The sequence below is a fragment of the Mesoplodon densirostris genome, chromosome 15 (assembly GCF_025265405.1).
Source record: "Mesoplodon densirostris isolate mMesDen1 chromosome 15, mMesDen1 primary haplotype, whole genome shotgun sequence".
Classification (NCBI taxonomy): Eukaryota; Metazoa; Chordata; class Mammalia; order Artiodactyla; family Ziphiidae; genus Mesoplodon; species Mesoplodon densirostris.
In genome coordinates, this window is record NC_082675.1 from 27991946 (window position 1) to 28013284 (window position 21339).

A 21339-nucleotide genomic window follows, 5' to 3' on the forward strand; every position below is an offset into this window, starting at 1 on the left:
GACGCCACTTCCGGAGAGCGTGGGTCACGCGGCCCGGAACGCCGAGTCCCGGCGTGCCGCGCGCGCCGTGCTGAGGGCGCCGGCAAGAGCGGGTGCGAGCCAGTGGTTGGTGGTGCTGGTGTGTTGGGCGGGCGGGCCGGAGGCCGGGTCGCCTGAGCACGCGGCTTTCGGCGCCCTGACCCACGGTCGGCTGGTGGCTCTGCGGAGGGACACGGCGGGGGCTCCAAGCGGCCGCACGGCGGGGAGCGGCGGCGGCGGCCTCAGGTCCTGAGGTATCCTGGGTCGAGGCCTCTGGGGGCGGGGCCGGGCAGTCGGCGGGGCCTCCTCAACGTGGTACGCCGCGGTGAGCGCCCCCGGGGCGGACAGAGGTCACCCAGCCCTTCGCTGTGCGACGGTGTCATGCAAACCCTGTCTGTGGGGCGGTTTTCCAGCCTCCGCTCTGCCACCTTCACCCTTTGCTCTGCCCTTCCTTGGACGCCGGCCGGGAGGGGCCTGGGAGCCCCCGCGCTCGGACTTGCTTCGGAAACGCGCGGCGCCCTACTTCTCCTCGGGGACCGCGGGTCGCTCCCTACCGCCGCATTCGGGAGGTCCAGCCAGACTTCTCTCGAGAGCGCCGTTCTTATCTGTCAGCTCTGAAGGAAGGGGCAACCCACACCTGTTTAGGAGAAACGCCTCACTGGTAGTGTCTTGTGTTTTCTGGATTTTGGTATGGGATGGCTGGGGAGTCAACACGCTTTGTTCGTCCTTTCCCTTAAATTTCTACTGGAGAGTCGCAGGTACCTGCTTGCCACCCCAGACTAGGGTCACAACTGTGCCTGTGGACCTAAAATTGTTGATGCTTTGTGCCTCAGCACCTCCCACCTGAAGGGTGTAAAACGTGATCAGAAATACGTTTTCTATTATTCTTTACCAAAATTGATCCGTTTAAAAGCAGCTTTGGAAATAGGTTCACTAGCCTGCTTACTTGTCAGTAGACGCAGTTATATTAGCCAGTAGACTTCGCCTGGGGGAAAGCAACATTCGCAGCATGTACTTTACAATCGAGTCGAAATTCTAAATTGTGGGCACTAAACTTTCTGAGGTTGTTGACCAGTTATAAACTTTGGACCAAGGATGAAGTCTGTTTTTTTTTTTTTTTTTTTTTTTTTTTTTGTGGTACGCGGGCCTCTCACTGCCGTGGCCTCTCCCGTTGCGGAGCACAGGCTCCGGACGCGCAGGCCCAGCGGCCATGGCTCACGGGTCCAGCCGCTCCGCGGCACGTGGGATCCTCCCGAACCGGGGCACGAACCCCCGTCCCCTGCATCGGCAGGCGGACCCTCAACCACCGCGCCACCAGGGAAGCCCTGAAGTCTGTTTTTAATGAATGAGGATGAGCCATCCATTTCAGATGACTGTACTTGTATTTTTTTTTTATTATATGCAGTGAGCTAAGTTGAGAATTAACTTCAATTCATTATTTTTTTTCGAGGTTGATTTATTTTTTTTACCGTAGTGATGCATGCACCTTTGATACTTACCGCCCTCATAACACAAGTAAGACTACTTGAGTATGTGTCTGTAAATACTCTTTATGCATACAAAATAGCCAGTGATCCTTCCAAGAAAGTTTAAGCATCAAACCTAAAAATTCAACTAAACGTATTCTTATTTATTTCTCTAAACATAAATTAGTGGCCTGCCACAGCTGACATGTGTAGAAAATCACTATGACGAAATGTCTCTTCCTCAGTGTGATTTAGTGGTACTTGTTACTTTTCACAGCGTATTGGGAAAATATATTTTTCCACATGGCATATTTTTACTTTTCTCTTTGTTGTTTATTTTTATAGTAGGTTGTTTTGCTCTCCACCTGAGTTCATTATTATTGACAACTGCAAAGGTTGTCCTAGAGATTGAATGTGTTATTGCGTATCCATGCATTTAGAACTGGCTAATTACATATCCATATATGCTGGTTCCAATGCTAAAGTTTCTTAAGATAGTTGCTGTTGTAATTTTATGGAAAAGGAATCTAATTTTGACTTTTTAAGAAATTTTCTCATTAGATTAAAAGCCTCCTAACTATATGCTTATACAAACTCTACCGTGAATTGATGTTGTGCATGAGATATAGAGAGATCACATTTTGTAGTTTTTATAAAAGTTAACTAGAAGTCAAGTAAATTCAGTTGAGAATATTTCTGAACCAGGTTCGTTTTGCCCAACTCCCATCAAGCCAAACACTGAGATGCTCAGGTTTGCAGCAAAGAGAGGGTTTATTCACAAGGCAGGCAAGTGAGGAGACAGGAAAACTAGTCCATCTATCCTAAAGCGAAGGGCTCTGGGTATTTATGGGATAAAGAAGTAGGGCGGTCTGAGGCTGGGGGAGTGTGGGGAAAGGTGACTGGAAAAGGGTGTAAGGCAGGTTACAGGTGAAATGGATTTAATGATTACCCACTGGTTTCAAGAATAGAGGAAGAACTCTTGAAGGTAGTAGTGATGGAGAGAGTAAATGGGCTAGATAAGAATATTTTAAAAGTTACCATTGGTGTTATTTTTCCCCACCATTGCCTGAGTAATAAATGGTTTTCTGGAAGTTGAATTAAAATAATAATAGTTGATAGTTTAGTACCTTCTGTGTGCCAAATTAAATGCTTTATACATTTGAACTCATTTAACTCTTACATTTTCAGTGGGATAGTTGTTATATGATTATTTTTGTTTTATAGGTGAGGGGTAAGTAACTTGTCCAACGTTATGCAGCTGGGAAGTAGTGGCAGGCTAGGTTTTGGATCCAGGCAGCCTGACTCCAGAGACCAGACTCTATGCTAATGATGAAACAGTGCCAGTTTAAGGCCAGACTCAGAACTGGAAGTTGACTGAAACATAGTAGATTTTCAGAAAATGTTTTGGTACTTCTTTTTTTTTTTTTTTTTTTTTTCTCGGTACGCGGGCCTCTCACTGTTGTGGCCTCTCCCCTTGCGGAGCACAGGCTCCGGACGCGCAGGCTAAGCGGCCATGGCTCATGGGCCCAGCCGCTCCACGGCATGTGGGATCCTCCCAGACCGGGGCACAAACCCGTGTCCCCTGCATCGGCAGGCGGACTCTCAACCACTGCGCCACCAGGGAAGCCCTTGATACTTCTTAATGATTGGGTTATTATGTTCAGAGAGAAAATAGCTGGATAAGGATGTTGTCTTGCTAGCATATGAACTCTAGCAAGACAGGGATCATCATTTTGTTCAGTGGTTTAACCCAGGTGCTTTGAACAGTGCCTGGCACATAGTGGGGTGGTAGTGAATGAATGAATAGCCTAGAAAGGTTTTTAAAAATCCCATTTTTTTTTTTTAAAGAAGATGTTGGGGGTAGGAGTTTTTATTAATTAATTTGTTTATTTTTGCTGTGTTGCGTCTTCATTTCTGTGCGAGGGCTTTCTCTAGTTGTGGCAAGCGGGGGCCACTCTTCATCGCGGTGCGCGGGCCTCTCACTATCGCGGCCTCTTGTTGCGGAGCACAGGCTCCAGACGCGCAGGCTCAGTAGTCGTGGCTCACGGGCCTAGTTGCTCCGCGGCATGTGGGATCCTCCCAGACCAGGGCTCGAACCCGTGTCCCCTGCATTAGCAGGCAGATTCTCAACCACTGCGCCACCAGGGAAGCCCCCATTTTTTTTTTGAAAGGACATACAGGATTTATTTCAGCCCATTTATAAGATTTCTTTATGTGCTGTTTTGATTATTTGGTCCATTATTCACCCAGACTGGTTTAGATTTCTCCTGGTTTCTCCTGTGTTGGCCAAAAGTTCGTTTGGGTTTTTCCATAAGATGTTACACTTTTGTCAGTGAGAGAAAATGAAGTAGTAATTTGTAAGTTTTCTGGTCAGACTAAAGGCAAGCAACAGATTCAATAGATACCATCCCTTAAAGTGAGAGCACTCAGAGGTGGGTAACTTTAAGGTGTCATTTCTGTTGTGGAGTTGAAGATCACATTTTTGAAACATAAAAATTGTTTTTAAAATGTAGATACAATGTTATAGCTTCCTAGGAATGATAGTGTTCTTGGAGGTAGGAAAGAGAGGTGGTTGTAGAAGCTGTTTCTCCAGATAGTTTTGGAAGAACTGTTCATTCCGCCAGTCCACTCAGCCGAAGTGCCCCTACTGAAGTTTTATTGCCTTTTTTGAACACATAAGATATTATTGTTTAAAAGGTTTTTCCTGTAATAGAAAGTAAAGATTGCTTGAGAAATCTGTAAGTTTATATGTGTGATGATTAGTTTTATATGTCAACTAGACATGGCTATAGTACCTGTTTATCTAAGTGATACTGTGATGGTATTTTGAAAATGTGTTAACATCTGTAATCAATTGACTTTAAGGAGATTATCCTCCATAATATGTGTGGGCCTCAATCAATCAGTTGAAAGCCTAAATTTCAAACTGAGGTGCCTCAAGAAGAAAAAAATCTCAAGGCTGTGGCATCAGTTCTTTTTTTTTTAAATTTATTAATTTAATTTATTTATTTTTCGCTGTGTTGGGTCTTCATTGCTGCACGCGGGCTTTCTCTAGTTGCGGCGAGCTGGGGCTACTCTTCGTTGTGGTGCGCAGCTTCTTACTGTGGTGGCTTCTCTTGTTGTGGCGCATGGGCTCTAGGCGCACAGGCTTCAGTAGCTGTAGCATGCAGGCTCAGTAGTTGTAGCTCATGGGCTCTAGAGCACAGGCTCAGTAGTTGTGGTGCACGGGCTTAGTTGCTCCGTGGCATGTGGGATCTTCCCGAACCAGGGATGGAACCCGTGTCCCCTGCACTGGCAGGCAGATTCTCAACCACTGCATGTGGTGTCAGTTCTTGTCTGAGTTTCCAGCCTGCAAATCCACTCTACACATTTCAGATGTGTAGCCCTCACAATTGTGTGAGCCAGTTCCTTAAAATAAATATATCTATTTAAATAAACAATCTAATAATAGATTTCCAATAGGTAGATATAGATATATGTATATGTTTTTTCCTGTTGGTTCTGTATCTCTGGAGAACCCTGTCTGATTCAGATTTTGGTACTGAGAGTGGTTCTAGAGGAACAGAATCTTAAGGATGAATTTTCTGGATTGGTTATGGCATTCCTGAAATTGGTTCTCTAATCTGATTAGATTTAAAGGCGCTGTTGACTATTTTCAGTGGTAAAGAAGGCAGGCACTGTAGCCCACGATGTGATATGACAATAGAGATATGCAAAATACCACCATTGGATACTACTACTCAGATACTTATTGAAAGACCAGGTTCTGGATGATCATGTATTTGAAGATTTAAAACATTTTTGCCAGATGATGAAGAAGTATAATGAGACTGACTGGTTGCTCTGTTTTCGGAGAAAGGGGGGTGGGTGGTGGAGAATTATGAGCTCAGGTCTTGAAATTCCCAGCTCAAGCTCTGTATAAATGACCAGAAAGTTTCTATGTCTGCCCTTCTCACGTAGATGCAGAGCTCAGATTGCTGAAAACCAAACTCTTATCCTGCACAGTGGCTGGATTACGATGCAAAATGAATTCCCATTCTAACAGGGTGTCTGCTGTTAAAATGAGAGCATTGACTGGGGAAGGTTGAGATCCTCAAATTTGGAATGGAGTATTGAACCCCTAAATTTTCATTAGTCTTCTTTGGCGGTAGAAACAGTCCTTCCACTCCTGTTTGAGGAAGTTAACCTGTAATGACTTTCCCTGAAGGCTAGACATTGCTGATTGATTCTCCTCAAGAACTACCTCTACCACACTTCTTTGCTTCTAGACATATAACTAGATTCCCACCCTAACAAGCCCTCAAGGGTCAGCTACAAAGTGTGACCTGAGGGGGTGTGCCATACTCTTAAAAAATGGCAGGAATGTTTATTTGTTTATACACATGGAAATCTGGGGGATATGTTTAGGAATGGATATTAAGGATGTGGGATAATGGTGGAAGGAACATAAAGTTGGGCCGGGCTAAATGAACTGGTATAGGCCCACTAAGCAGAGATTCTTGATTCACTTTTATAGTTTGAGGGGTTAGAAAGGGCTCTCAACAGTTTGATTGGTTGGCTGAAGCATGGACCAAAAGGTGACCCACGCTAAATGAAGTTGAAATGCCAGACCTGCCTTGGTACACTAAAGAGGAAGGGGTCCAAAGGCTTAGGGAGACTGGAATGGTAGAGTGGATTTAACACATAAGACCAGCTCACCCACTCTGGGGGAGTCCAGAAGAGATACTTTTCACCATGACTGGGAGAATTAAGTTTGTGAGGGGAGCCCCAGCATCCATGAAGAGCTCTGTGATTGCTGTTCTCTGTGGGTCAGAAATTACAGTGACTGCTGCCACTAAACTGGGGATCCTTAAATGCAGTGAAGGTAATTGGAAATTGGGCAGATACTATAGAGAGACATATTTTCTTAATCGCATATGTATATGCTGAAGGAAAGAAGCCAGAGGAGAGGGCAGTTGGAGTACAGGAAAAGGAATAGCAGTAGAAAAATACAAGGAAAACTTGGTTGAGCAGAATTCTTGGAAAGCACAGGAAGAGTTTAGATCTAGAACACAGATGGAGGAATGGGCTTTGAATGGAGGGATAGTTCATTTTCTGAGGAGGCAGTTAACTGACCCTGAGATGGGTGTGGATGCAGGTAACTGGAAGGGAGAAGGCTGAAGTTGAGAAAATTCATCCCCTAATAATTTTGGTTCATTTTTAAGGGGAAGTGGGGGATAGCTTTATCTAATTATTCATTTAACAAATATTAGGTGCCTCCTATGTGCCAGCTAACCTTTGTTGTCGGCACCTGAGATGCAGCAGTGAACAAAACGGGAAAAAAATTCTGTCCTTGTCAGTCCTTAAATGGACTTAAATGATAATAATAAGTGAATAATAATTATCCTTAAACAATAATAAATAAGTGAGTCATGTAGGGTGTTAGACAATAAGTGCTATGGAAAAAGAAACAAATAGAGCAAGATAAGGAATATTGGGATGACAGGGCTGGAAGAGAAAGGATTGGGAGCAGTGACCCCATGGAGCGGGTACCATTTGAACAAAGACTTGTAGGAAGTGAAGGAGTTAGTCACGCAGGTATCTGGAGAAAGACTCTTCCAAGCAGAGGGAACAGTTAATGCAGAGTTCTTAAAGCAGGGGCCTTTTTAGCATGTTGGAAGAGCTGCAGGGGGGCTAGTGTGGCTGGAGCAGAGTGAGCAAGGCACAGACTGAGAGTAGGTGATGTATTCAGAGAGGGAAAGGTAGAAGCTTGTGTAAGGCAGGGGTCCCCAACTCCCTGGCCTCAGACCATTACCGGTCCACGGCCTGTTAGGATCTGGGCCACACAGCAGGAGGTAGCGGCGGCGCAAAGCTTCATCTGCCGCTCCCCATCGCTCGCATTACCACCTGCACCTATCCCCACCCCCGACGCCCCGCCCCCAGTCCGTGGAAAAATTGTCTTCCACGAAACTGGTCCCTGGTGCCAAAAGGGTTGGGGACTGCTGGAGTAAGGCATTGTAGGCAGTTGTAAGGACTTACCTTGGGAGAAACTGGGGAGCTTTAAACAGAGGAGAGACACGATCTGATGTATACTTTATATTTTACCATCTGAAAGTGAAGTATGAGGCTTGAAGAGATTGGGAAAAGTGAGGTATGGTGGAGGAAGCTCATCTGATCGGAAACCATCATCGGTTGTCACAGCATTCAGAGCCTTTCTGCGATAGAATGATGTACCACCAATGTATGCTGGTACTAATTTACTCAGTTATGTGGCTTTTGTTAGTGCTCAGCTATGATTGTGGGATGTAGTTGTGGGAAAAACAGATGGTTGGACTGGCTCTGGATTAGATTTTGTGGTCTGGTGTTGCAGAAGGACAAAGTAGTAATTCAAGTAATGCACTGTAGAATCCAGGCTGGATAAAGACTTCAGAGTGAAACCAGGAGGAGCTGTTGGATTTGAAGGAAAAGGCGGGTAGAGTGGGACAAGGTCCTGGAACTAGAGTCCAGAGAGAGTAAAGGAGTGGAAGCTGGAAGAAAAAGAGGCTGAAGAGAGTGAGATAGTGTAGTTTGAGGTCTTCAGTTGTGGGTCAGTAACAGATTATTTCAGTGACAAAGGTATGACCAGTGGAGTGTATTGCTAGAGAGGCTGGGATTTTGCATGGGTCAAACAAATGAAATAATGGCAGAAGTTTAGATGAAGGAAGACTATGAGCTTGGTTTGACCAGGTCAGTAGATGAGACGGCGAAGAAAGAAAGCTAGAATTAATTATTGACCCAGCATATTAAGTGCTAGATACTATACTTTATCTCATTTAATCATATAAATACAATATGATAAAAGTGTATTTAACCCCATTTTAGGAATGAGGAAAAGAGCTAAGTAAAGTAATTCCAGAAAGGGTCAGAACTAGTCTTTCTGATTGTAAGCTTGGATTCTTCTTATTGCAATGGGATAACACCTGCCACAGCCCAAAAGGAAGTGGGTGGAAGTCTGGAACCACGTGGATTCTGGACCAGTGTTACCATAACAAATCACCCAGACTTGCCTTGTTGAACTTAGAGCCTCTGAAAAGAGATAAAAAAGAGAAACATTTTGTGTAAATTAATATATTTGTGTAGTAATTTTGGAAAATTTGATTTTCTTTACAAGCTGGGGAAATCAGTGAGTCATTAATGAAATTCCTTGGGAATTCACTAGGGGGCATAATTTAACCTTTTCTGAAGATTAGAAATTTAACAATGGCTTCATCATTGCCTCAGCTTTAGTGGCTCAATTTTGGTAATAGAAAGCTTAAAAGCAGAATAGATTGAAGAAGATGGATTATATAATAGAAATTAAGTTGAAGCCATCCAGTGCCTTAGGGAGCAGGAAAGTAACAGCCCAGAAAGTGCTGCAAATAAATTTGCATACTGTTACTTTTTCTAAACAGCAAACTAAATTTGATTTGAAACAGCAGTCAAGGTGTGATTAAGAGAGATCAAAATGAATAAATTAGAATATTAATCTGTTGGAAGGAGAAAATTTGAATTTCCTCCTGTTTGGTGGTAATTGAGGACTTTGTTTAAGTAGAGGCAATTCTTTCCTTCATTTATCCTTTTTATTATGTTTCAACCTGATGAGTTCTGTGTTTATCCTGTCCTCATACCTGTACTTCAAGTTAAGGTTATACTATGTATCAGTTGTATTGGGTTAGGCCACAGTGTACTGTCTTTAAACAAATTAATGAATGGACTATTTTAGCGAAGTTTAGGTTTATAGAAACATGGCGCAGAGATAGTACAGAGAATTCCCCTCTTATCCACCCCACCCACCCACACACTGTTTCCCCTATTATTGACATCTTGTATTAGTGTGGTACATTTTTTAGAATTGACGAACAATATCAATACATTATTAACTAAAGTTCATAGTTCACATTAGGGCGCACTCTTTGTGTTGTATATTTATTTTTGTGGGTTTTAGCAATTGCATAATGACATTTATCCACCATTACAGTATCATACAGAATGTTTCACTGCCCTAAAAATGTCCTGTGCTCATCCCTTCCCTCCACCCCCCCGGAAACCACTGATCTTTTTACCACTGATCTCTATAGTTTCACCTCTTCCAGAATGTCACACCTCTTCCAGAATGTTGGAATCATACAGTATATCAGTTTGTTTATCCACTCATCTATTCAAGGACTTCTTGGTTATGTCCAGTTTTTGGCAATTATGAATTAAGCTGCTGTAAACATTTGTGTGCAGGTTTTTGTGTGGATGTAAATTTTCAGCTCATTTTGGTTAAGTACCTAGGAGTGCTATTGCTGACTCATTGTAAGCCTATGTTTAGCTTATATGAAACTGCCAAACTGTCTTCCAAAGTGACTGTACCATTTTGCATTCCCACCAGCAATGAATGACCGTTGCTGTTGTTCCACAACCTCCGCAGCATTTGGTGTTGTCAGTGTTTTGGATATTCGTCATTCTAATAGATGTGTAGTGGTATCTTGTTTTAATTTGCAATTCTCTGGAGACATGCTGATGAGCATGAACATCTTTTTTTTCGATTGAGATATAATTGACATGTAACATTGCATTAGTTTCAGCTATATAACATAATGATTCAGATATTTGTATATATTGCAAAATGATCACCACAGTCTAGTTAATATCCATCATCTCACATAGTTACAGAATTTTTTTCTTGTGATAAGAACTTTTAAGATCTACTTTCCTAGTAACTTCCTTTTTTTTTAAATTTTTTTTATTAGTTTCTGCTTTATAACAAAGTGAATCAGTCATACATATACATCCGCTCCCACATCCCTTCCCTCATGCATCTCCCTCCCTCCCTCCTAGTAACTTTCAAATATACAATGCAATATTAATTATAGTCACCATGCTGTGCGTTGCATCCTCATGACTACTTATGTCTTTTATAACTGGAAGCTTGTACCTTTTGAACACCTTCATCCATTTCACCATGCCTTCTTCCCTCACCCCCCTGCCCTCCCCAGCAACCACCACTCCAATCTCTGTATGTACAAATTTGAGTTTGGGTTTTTGTTGTTGTTGTTTTTAAGATTCCACATATAAGTGAGATCATACAATATTTTTCTTTTCCTTTTTGACTTACTTTGTTTAACATAAAGCCCTCAAGGTTTTATCCATGTTGTTGCAAATGGGAAGATTTCCTTTTTTTTTTTTTTTAAATTGAGGTATAGTTAATGTAGTGTGTAAGTTTTAGGTGTACAACATAGTGATTCACAATTTGTAAGGTTACATTCCATCTATAGTTGTTATAAAATATTTGCTATATTCCCTGTGTTGTACAGGATATCCTTGTAGTTTATTTATTTTATCCATTGTAGTTTGTACCTCGTAATCCTCTACCCCTATCTTTCCCCTCCTCCCTTCCCTCTCCCAACTAGTAACCACTAGTTTGTTCTCTGTGGGTGTTTCTTTTTTGTCATATTCACTAGTTTGTTCTTTTTAGATTCCACATATAAGTGATACCATACAGTATTTGTCATTCTGTGATTTATTTCACTTAACCTGATATCCTGCAAGTCCATCCATGTTGTTGCATATGACAAAATTTTGTTCTTTTATGACTGAGTATTATTCCATTTATATATACCACATCTTCTTTATCCATTCATCTTTTGATAGACATTTAGATTGCTTCCATATCTTAGCAATTGTAAATAATGCTGCAGTGAATGTTGGGGTGCATGTATCTTTTTGAATTTTTTCAATATTTTTCATGTTTCATGTTTTCATTTTTTTCAGATATATACTTAGGAGTGGGATTGCTGGGTCATATGGTAGTTCAATTTTAGTTTTTTTGAGAAGCCTCCCATACTGTTTTCCACATTGGCTGCACCAATTTACATTCCCACCAGCAGTGTACAAGGGTTCCCTTTTCTCCATATCCTCGCCAACCTTTGTGCATTTGTCTGATGATTAACAGTGTTGAGCATCTTTTCATGTGCCTGTTGGCCATCTGTATGTCTTCTTTGGAAAAATGTCTGTTCAGGTCTTGTGCCCATTTTGTAATTGGGTTGTGGTAGTTTTTGTTGTTGTTGTTTGATATTGAGTTTTATGAGCTATTTATATATTTTGGATATAACGCCTTATCGGTCACATCATTTGCAAATATTTTCTCCCATTCAGGAGGTTGTCTTGTTCATTTTACTGATGGTTTCCTTTGCTGTGCAAAAGCTTTAAGTTTAATTAGGTCGCATTTGTTTATTTTGTGTTTTTTTTTCTTTTTTGCGGTACGCGGGCCTCTCACTGTTGTGGCCTCTCCCGTTGCGACGTGCAGGCTCAGCGGCCATGGCTCACGGGCCCAGCCACTCCGCGGCACGTGGGATCCTCCCGGACCGGGGCATGAACCCGTGTTCTCTGCATCGGCAGGCAGATTCTCAACCACTGTGCCACCAGGGAAGCCCCCATTTGTTTATTTTGCTTTTAGTTCCTGTGCTTTAGGAGATGGAGCCAAAAAAATAATGCTGCAATTTATGTCAAAGAGTGTTCTGCCTGTGTTTTCCTCTAAGAGTTTTATAATATCTGGTCTTACATTTGGGTATTTAATCCATTTTGAGTTTATTTTTGTATATGGTGTTAGAGAATGTTCTAATTCTTTTACATGTAGCTGTCCAGTTTTCCAGCACCACTTACTAAAGAGACTGTCTTATTTCCATTGTATATTCTTGCCTTCTTTGTTGTAGATTAATTGACCATAAGTGCAGGGGTTTATTTCTGGGCTCTATTTTGTTCCACTGATCTATGTGTCTCTTTTTGTGCCAGTACCATGCTGATTGATTATTGTAGTCTGAAGTCAGGGACTGATTCCTCCAGCTCTGTTCTTTCTCAAGATTGTTTTGGCTATTTGGGGTCTTTTGTGTTTCCATACAATTATTGAAATTATTTTTTCTATTTCTGTGAAAAATGCCCTTGGTATTTTGATAGAGATTGTGTTGAATCTGAAGATTGCCTTGGGTGTATGGTCATCTTAACAATATTTTTCCAATCTATGAACATGGTATATCTTTCCATTTGTTTGTGTCATCTTCAGTTTCTTTCATCAGTGTTCAAGTACAGGTCTTTTACCTCCTTAGATATGTTCTCAGCCCCTTTCTCTCTCTCTTCTCCTTCTGGGACCCCTATAATGTGAATATTAGTCCACTTGATGTTGTCCCAGAGGTCTCTTAAACTGTTCTCATTTCTTTTTATTGTTTTTTTCTATTTCCTGTTCAGAACAGTGATTTCCACTACTCTGTCTTCCAGCTTGCTGATCCATGCCTCTGTATCACTAAGTATACTGTTGATTCCTTCTAGCGTATTTTTCATTTGTTATTGTATTCTTCATTTCTGTTTGGTTGTTCTTTATATTTTCTAATTCTTTTTTAAAGCTTCTAACTTATCTCTCCGTGCATCCATTCTTCTCCTGAGTTATTTGATCATCTTTATGATAACTGCCCTAACTCTTTTTTTTTTTTTTTTTTTTTTTTTGCGGTATGCAGGCCTCTCACTGTTGTGGCCTCTCCCGTTGTGGAGCACAGGCTCCGGATGCACAGGCTCAGTGGCCATGGCTCACGGGTCCAGCTGCTCCGTGGCATGTGGGATCTTCCCAGACTGGGGCACGAACCCGTGTCCCCTGCAACGGCAGGTAGACTCTCAACCACTATGCCACCAGGGAAGCCCTGCCCTAACTCTTTATCAAGTAGGTTACCTGTTTCCACTTTTAGTTCTTCTGGGGTTTTATCTTGTTCATTCATTTGGAATGTGTTCCTCTCTTGCCTCATTTTGCCTAAGTTGCTGTTTTTGTTGTAACATAACTGATAAGTTAGTTACATTTCCTGATCTTGGAGAAGTGGCCTTTTGTAGGAGACAAACTATGTGTCCCAGCAGTGTACTTCCCTTTCATCACCCTAGCTTTCTAGGGCTTCCCCCTATGAGGGCTGCATGGGTCCTGCTGTTGTAGTGGGCTGACTATGTGAACAGTCTGGTAGGCTTGGTTGGCCCCTGGTCTTGTTGGTTGCCAGGCCCTGCCTTGTGTGGAGGCTGCTGGCCACTGGTTGGCAGGACCAGGTCACATGGTGGCTGACTGCAGAACCCAGGAGGCCCTGGGGCTAGGGCTGGCTCACTGGTTAGTGGAGTCAGGGTCCAGGAGACTCTGGGGCTGCTGCTCACCCACTAGTGGGTGAAGGTAGGTCCTGGGGTTAGTGCCAGCCTATTGGCAGACAGAGCCAGGTCCTGGAGTCTGGTTGCAGGGCCGGGTCTCAGAGCTAGTGTCAGATAGCTGGTGGATGGGGCTGGTTCCTGACACAGTTGGGTATGGGGTCTGGGGTGTCGTGAAGCTTGTGTTGTCCTGCTAGTGGGCAGGCCCCAAGAAAATTCCAATATCTGTTAAATTTTCCTTGGAGTTTCTTATCTAGCCTGTGGAGCTCAGGAGCTTCAGTAGGAATAAGTGCCTATGTTGTGACTGGTGGGGAACTGGCAGTTAGGCAAAGTAGGACCAACATTCACAGAGATTTTGTTTTCACTGTTAGGGCTTCTGTGGCTGTGCCCTATGAGCTGGAGGAGGTGGGGGCAAACCAGAGGCTCCATTCCTCTCACTCCTGCTTTAATCTGAGCAACTTTGCTTCTATTTATTTCCTTTGTTGGACTTCCAAATAAGAATTTGTTTGACAAAAGAGTTACTTTGAATTCACATAATAGAGAACCAAGTTTTGCTATTGAAATTTGTTGCTTCAACTCTAACTTTTTAGCCGTTTTTTTATTTCTTATGTAAGAACAAAGTATAAATTAGTTAATTTTTGCAGCTATTGTATTTCTAGTGCTGCTTGAATGTTTTAGGCTTCCAGGTGTTAGGAACAGAAACATGCTCATATAACCTTGAGCAGTATGGGTTTGGTAAGGATATAGAGGGAGGAAAGGAGTCTCATAAACTAACTCATTTGGCCTCATGGAACTGGAATTTCAGGATATAGTGGCCCTAGAATCCCAACAGCACTCTAATATTTGTGCTTTCTCACTGTCATTTGTTTCCAGTCCATCTACCCTCCCCTTCACTCCTTTAACTCAGCTCCCCTCTCCCTATCCCCATCCCTATCCCTCTCCCTCATGGTCCCCACTGCTTCCTTATGCCTTTCCTCTTTTTTAAAAAAATTTATTTATTTTTGGCTGTTTTGGGTCTTTGTTGCGGCATGCGGGCTCTCTCTAGTTGCGGCGAGTGGGGGCTACTCTTTGTTGCGGTGCGTGGGCTTCTCATTGTGGTGGCTTCTCTTGTTGCAGAGCACGGGCTCTAGGCATGCGGGCTTCAGTAGTTATGGCACGCAGGCTCTAGAGCGCAGGCTCAGTAGTTGTGGCGCACGGGCTTAGTTGCTCCGCGGCACATGGGATCTTCCTGGACCAGGGCTTGAACCCGTGTCCCCTGCATTGGCAGGCGGGTTCTTAACCACAGCGCCACCAGGGAAGCCCCTATGCCTTTACTCTTGACCACTGTGTCTTCACTTTACTTTGCTCTGCCTCAGGACTACGTGAGAGGCTCCTGACTTTCAGACATGTGTGTTACTGCTTCCTCATGCCTGGTCCTGAGCCCTGTCTCTGAAAGGTTAGATATTAGGGAATTGATTCGTTACAGTTTCATATAAATTTTAAATTTTGGGCCAGACCCATCCTAAGCAACTGTTTATCCTATAGAATCTCCTTTTGGCTCAAGCACTGATCCTCAGACTTTACCACTGCAAATAAGGGCAATAGGCTATTTTGCTTACTTATAATAATAACTTGTAACATTTCCTGAGCACTTGCTGCATGCTAGGTATTTTCTAAACCTTTTACATGTATTCATTCATTTTATCCTTAACAACAGCCCTATGAAATAGGTTCTATTATTAACTCCATTTTACAAATTGGAAACCAAGGCATAGAGAGGCTGATAAACTTGTCCAAAGGTCACATAGTTTATAAATAAGGTTTTCAGAATTTGAACCCAGGCAGTCTGACCTCTCAGATTCCAAGCTTTCCATTTTAAGTTAGACGCTATAGCCTGCTTACTAAAATTAAGTAGGTCATTAAAAGAACCAGGCTTTACTTAGAAATTATTCTAAGCAATTCAGAACAGTGCCCTCATCTCTAGAATGAAAGTTTCATGCTGCAAGAGCAGGAAAATAATGTGTCACCGTTCTGTAGGAAATAAGCTAAGTCTCATGATTTAAATATTTATTACTGGAATTACTGTATTTCACTGGAAGAAATTCAAGATTAAGTTCTCCAGATTCTCCATGTGTATCAAATATTTTAGGGGCCTGTTAGTTCACAGCTTCTTCAGACCCACTCATTCACCTGTCCAGATATAGCTGACTTGATCTGGGTAGAGCTTAAGAGGAATGGCGCCTCCATAATTGGCCAGTAACCAGAAACTTTTATCTTTAATTGAAAATATGAGCAGACTAGTAAAATCAAGAAATGGAAGCTGCCAGTGAGCTAAGGCCATTATACACAGGTGCTAGCTGTGAGACAAGAAAATTTCTACTTTGACATTTTATGTTCCTGAAGCCTGTTCACTCCAGAATATTGAATATACTACTCAGTCTCCTGCCCTCTACTTTTATTTGCACTCATCTGAAGTAGGTTTGTTCCTTGAAATCGCATGAGTCTTAATGTGTATGTCACCAAGTATTGTGATTGGATACCTTTGGGAGTCTAGCCATCACCCACCCATTTAAATTTAAATTGATTTAATTTTAGTTTTTAATGTAAAATTTGACTCATTTTTCGGGCCCTATGTTTCCTTAGGGAGCTTTGACCATGTGCCTTGTATGTCTTGGTTTGCTGAAAATTGGCACTGTCTCTTCCTTCTACAAGTGGCCATGTTAGCTTAGTGATCCAGTTTGGGCCTGGGATTAAACTAGGTTTGAATCCCAGCTCCTCCACTCAGCAGTTGAGTGACATTGGGTAAGCTATTTCCTCTCTCTGGTACAGTGTCGTCAAATGTAAAGTGATGACAATGGTCCCTCTTTCATAGGGTTGTTACGAGAATAAAACGAGTTAATACATGTAAAATGTTTGTAAAGCACCAACCACATAGTAAGGGCTCAAAATCAAAAACATCTTACCATTATGATGATGATGGTTATGATAGATGATATTTTTGCTGCCATGCTGCATCTGGCACTGAAGCCATTTGATGGGCTTCGAGAAATGGTTCTTAAGTTCATATTGTCGGGTGTGACTTGACTGCAGGACATTCTGATTTATTAGGTCTAAGAGAGTCCAGGAATCTGTTTTCAAACCACCTCCACTCCCCCCACAACATCCCCAGCTCCCCATGATTCGGAACAAAAGATAACATACTGTGATTCCATTTATATGAAGTGTCTAGAATAGACAAGTGTAGAGACAGAAAGTACATTAGTGGTTGCCTGGGACTGGGAGGGTGAGGGAATGGGCAGTGACTGCAGTAGATGTGGAGTTTCTTTTGGGGGTGATGAAAATGTTCTAAATTTAGATTGTGGCAATGGTTGCACAACTGTGAATATACTAAAAATCAGTGAATTTTACACCTTGAATAAGTGACTTGTATAGTATGTGAATTATATCAATAAAGATGTTTTTAAAAATGGGAGGGGAATAGTTGAAACCGGGGGAAAGGATGCAAACTGGAAGCCTGGAAAGAGGTTTTTTAAAAAATCCTTTTCCTTTTTATTCACTAACACAAACACATAATAATCCAGTTATCTGAAAGTTAGACTTCTGGGAACTTCACCTCCTGGGAAACTGCCCTGTAAAGGAAATAAGTTTAAAAGAGAAAAAGAAAGCCTTTTGAGTTCAGAAAACACCTGTACTAACGCCAGGGACAGGAATCATTCAAAGGTAACGAATGGTGCTGGAGAAAAGCCTCAAAATAAATTCAACTAAAATAGAGACCAAAAAATTCATAGTAAAAGTTTCTAAATGAATTTTTATATTTGACAGATTTTAGATTATAATTCCAACTGAGCTAATTCTTAGAATAAATAACCAGTTGGTGTTTTTTCCCCTTGGAGTAGGCATGGCACAGATTTATACATAAAATAGAGGTGGTAGGAGAGCACAATAAGATATCCTTTACTTAACTGTCTGACTCACAACAAAAAAATAAGTCAGTTTTGTAAAAAATAATTACGGACTTAATCATTTCTCTGAATGGCCTTAGTCATTTAGTGTTTAAATCATTCTTTATTTGAAGCACATGTCATTACCCTGTAGCTTTCTCTTTGGTTATTAACTGGTCTGAGTCTTCTGTCACTTTTCACTGGCTTTGCTTTGATTCAGCCATCTCCAGTATCACCTTTAAAGGCTTCCTGGGAGCCTGTTTGTTTTGCAAGATTTGCAGTTTCATTTCACAGCTCATTTGCCTTGTGTTGTTGGATCATCTGTGAGAGGCTGATAGAAGCTAAGTTAATTATTAGGAAGAGACGAGTCTGCGATTAATTTTATAAGGAGACAGTTTGTTAGTAGTTGTTTTTAAATGACAGCTTTGTATCCCAGGTAACAAACATTCATGTAAAATGGTGTATCTGTATTTGTTGGAGTGCTGATTTACTGAGGTGCTAACTCAAAACTTGTGATTCTTATTAAGTACACAGTTTATAAAAAATAAGATCATCTGTTCTCAATGTATTAGAATTGGAGAGGTAGCTGGTGCAAGGTGCGGGTGAAGATTAGGGGTTAGGTGGCACTGCCTGATGTTGAGGGAAGGGAACTGATTTGCTATATAATAATGCATACAATAATTCTATTTTACCAGTGAGGAAACGTTGTGTCTAGAGAGGCTAAGTAATTTGCTCAAAATACCACTATTAACTCAGTTGGGCCCATCTTATTTCAAAGTCTGTGTTTTTTTAAAATTATACTGTCCTGTCTTTTTTTTTTTTTGCGGTACGCGGGCCTCTCACTGTTGTGACATCTTCCGTTGCAGAGCATAGGCTCTGGACGCGCAGGCTCAGTGGCCATGGCTAACGGGCCTAGCCGCACCGCGGCATGCGAGATCTTCCCGGACCGGGGCATGAACCCGTGTCCCCTGCATCGGCAGGCGGACTCTCAACCACTGCGCCACCAGGGAAGCCCCTCTATCCTGTCTTTTTAACAAAGTTTTAGCTATCTGGAAAAGTCTGTTCTCACCAGTTAATAACATGTAATTTCCAGTTTTATATAATTTAGTCTAAAAGCATTATAGAATAAATGATATTGATGTCAACTATTCATCAGACCTTAATTTTTTTTTTTTTTTTTTTTTGCGGTACGCGGGACTCTCACTGTTGTGGCCTCTCCCGTTGCGGAGCACAGGCTCCGGACATGCAGGCTCAGTGGCCATGGCTCATGGGCCCAGCCGCTCCGCGGCACGTGGGATCTTCCTGGACCGGGGCACGAACCTGTGTCGCCTGTATCGGCAGGTGGACTCTCAACCACTGCGCCACCAGGGAAGCCCCAGACCTTAATATTTTAATAACTAACACTTATATGATGCTTGTTAGTTTACAAAAGCACTTTTTCATCATAAATTTCATATAATTCCTATAAAAACCTATGAAGTAATCCTTGTTTTACTAGTGGGTTTAGGCTTCAAATCTAAAAGACAGTTGCACAGAATTATGACCCCAAAACATTAGGGCCCAGCTCTTTAGCTTCCAGATCTGATTTTTCTGTTATACTACACTGCTTCTTTGTAGAATGACAGAAGCCCTACAAATATCCCTTTTGTGGCAATAAAATAGCCCGAAAATCTTACTGTCCATGATGTCTGTTGGACTGGTTTACTATATCATATTTAAATGATGTGTTTTAATGAAATTCTAAAATTGTGGTATGGTAGAACTATATACCTTAACATTAATTTCTGTGGATTTGATAACAATGTCTATCCTTTTACTTCATAATAGTTAATGATATATGTTTAAGTAGATTGGTTTATAATGGAAATCTATGTATAATCTAATTTTTTTTAATCTAGTCTCTATAGAAGCTGAAATCCATCAATCTTCGTTCTTCAAAATGCAATGGAATGTACCAAAGACTGTATTCCGACTGGCACATAGGACATGCATGGAACCAGATAAAGCTGGTCTTTTGGGACACTGTCAAAACATGAAGGGACCATTACTTTTGTATACCTTGGAATCCAGAGTGGTTTGGGTACAGGGCCCTCAGAAACGATGGCTGCACTTACCTGCTGCCCAGTGTGTTGCAAAGGAAAGGAAGCCATTCATTGCTCACCCACCCCAACCAGGGGTCCATAAACAGTGGGAGCAGGATATCTTATCCAAGAGGGTTCTGTCATCCAGTGCTACATCCCCAGGAACTCCCTCTGAAAAAAAGGAAGAACCTGATCCTTTACAAGACAGATCAATTAGTCTTTATCAACGATTTAAGAAAACATTTAGACAATATGGAAAAGTTTTGATTCCAGTGCATCTAATAACTTCTGGTGTTTGGTTTGGAACGTTTTATTATGCAGCCATAAAGTAAGTTTTTGCTTGATTGAGCGCCTTTCCCTGTTTTATCAGAATGTTAATTGTACTAATGAAAGCCTTTAAGTAGTTTTTTAAATGCTTTAATGTCTTCAGTTGGTAGAGGATGACTATTTTTCATAGCAGTTTTCCACATTTTAATAACAGTAGCTAACATTTGCTTACTGTGTACAGCAGGTATTATGCTAAAATTTTTATAACTGTATCATCTCATTTAATTCTCACAGCAACCGTATGAAGCAGGCAGTGCAGTTATTCCCAGTTTATTAATGAGAAAACAGATTAAGCAAGAATAAGTCAAAATAACTTAGTTTTCCCCAAAATAACTCAGAATCTGATTTCAAACCTTAATCACTATGCAACATATAGGATAGCACAGGAGTAAAATTATAGCTTCCAGAGATTTGGCAGCACCATGAGTTAGTTCCGTACTTATATGTTTCTTACAGTGTTTATCAACGTGAAAAGATAACTTATTTTGCCATGTGTATGGTTTTGGTTGGAAATTAGTAAGATTTTGCAAAGCCTGGCTTGTATCTGTTGTAGACACAAAAATGAACAAATTACAGACTTAGGCTTTAATGTTACATCTGATGAATGTCAAGGGTAAGGTCTTTTGTTCTGATCAGAAGTTGATTTGTTGTGCACTTAAAATCTTGTTAAGGGGGAGGGTATATCTCATGTTAGGTATTTTTTACTACAATAAAATAAATGTTTTTTAAAAAGTTAATTTAGTGGTCCTAGCCTCCAGGTATTATAAAACATAGAATTTCTAAATGTACCTTTCTTGTTAATTACTGTTCCTTTCTTTTAAAGTGAGTTGTATCATTCACACTGTTTTAGGAGCAGGAGTACAAGTAGAAAACAGATTCCCAGTGATTTCCAGTTTCTTTCTGCCACCAGCAGAACTGAGTGTGCCAGTGTGTGCCTGTCCCGAGTGCTCTGTGGCTTTTCTTGCTGTGGCCTGGGTGTGACCTACGAACAGTATGCTCACCATCCTGCAGGCAGTGAGATGCACAGTGAAGACCACTTTGATGTTTTTGTAAACTCCCCTGATGGGTTTAGAATTATTTTATACTTTCCAAAAGTCCACTGATTTTCAGTTTTTGGTTATATTTAATGGTTTGTTAGTAAGGTATTAAATATTTTAATGTAAAGCTCACTCATTGGAAAAAGCTTATCATTTATTAAATTAAAAGATGATGGAATGGAGACTATTCTTATTCTTGGGAAACATGGGATTAGAAATGTTTCTTTACAAAAGTTCTATTGAATAAAAGGATTTTTTTAACCTTGTGTAATTGATGCTGTTCTGTTTCTTTTCATATCTTTCTATTTAGTTCTTGTTATTCAGTTATTTCCTTCTTCATTAT

The 21339-nt window shown here is 41.3% G+C and overlaps 1 protein-coding gene across 12 annotated transcripts in view; it reads left to right on the forward strand.

Moving 5' to 3' along the window:
* The first annotated feature begins 73 nt into the window (after positions 1-73).
* Positions 74-21339, forward strand: part of FAM210A (family with sequence similarity 210 member A) — a 47722-nt gene continuing 26456 nt past the window's right edge. For 8 of the 12 annotated variants that reach the window (XR_009534495.1, XR_009534499.1, XR_009534497.1 and 5 more), the window contains exons 1-2: positions 74-272; positions 19450-19960. Coding sequence is in view for 1 of the 12 variants with exons in the window: in XM_060118522.1 (XP_059974505.1) it covers positions 19491-19960 (470 nt within the window). In the remaining 11 variants the exon portion in view is untranslated. The other 4 variants (XR_009534502.1, XR_009534503.1, XR_009534500.1 and 1 more) reach the window with 4 other exon arrangements.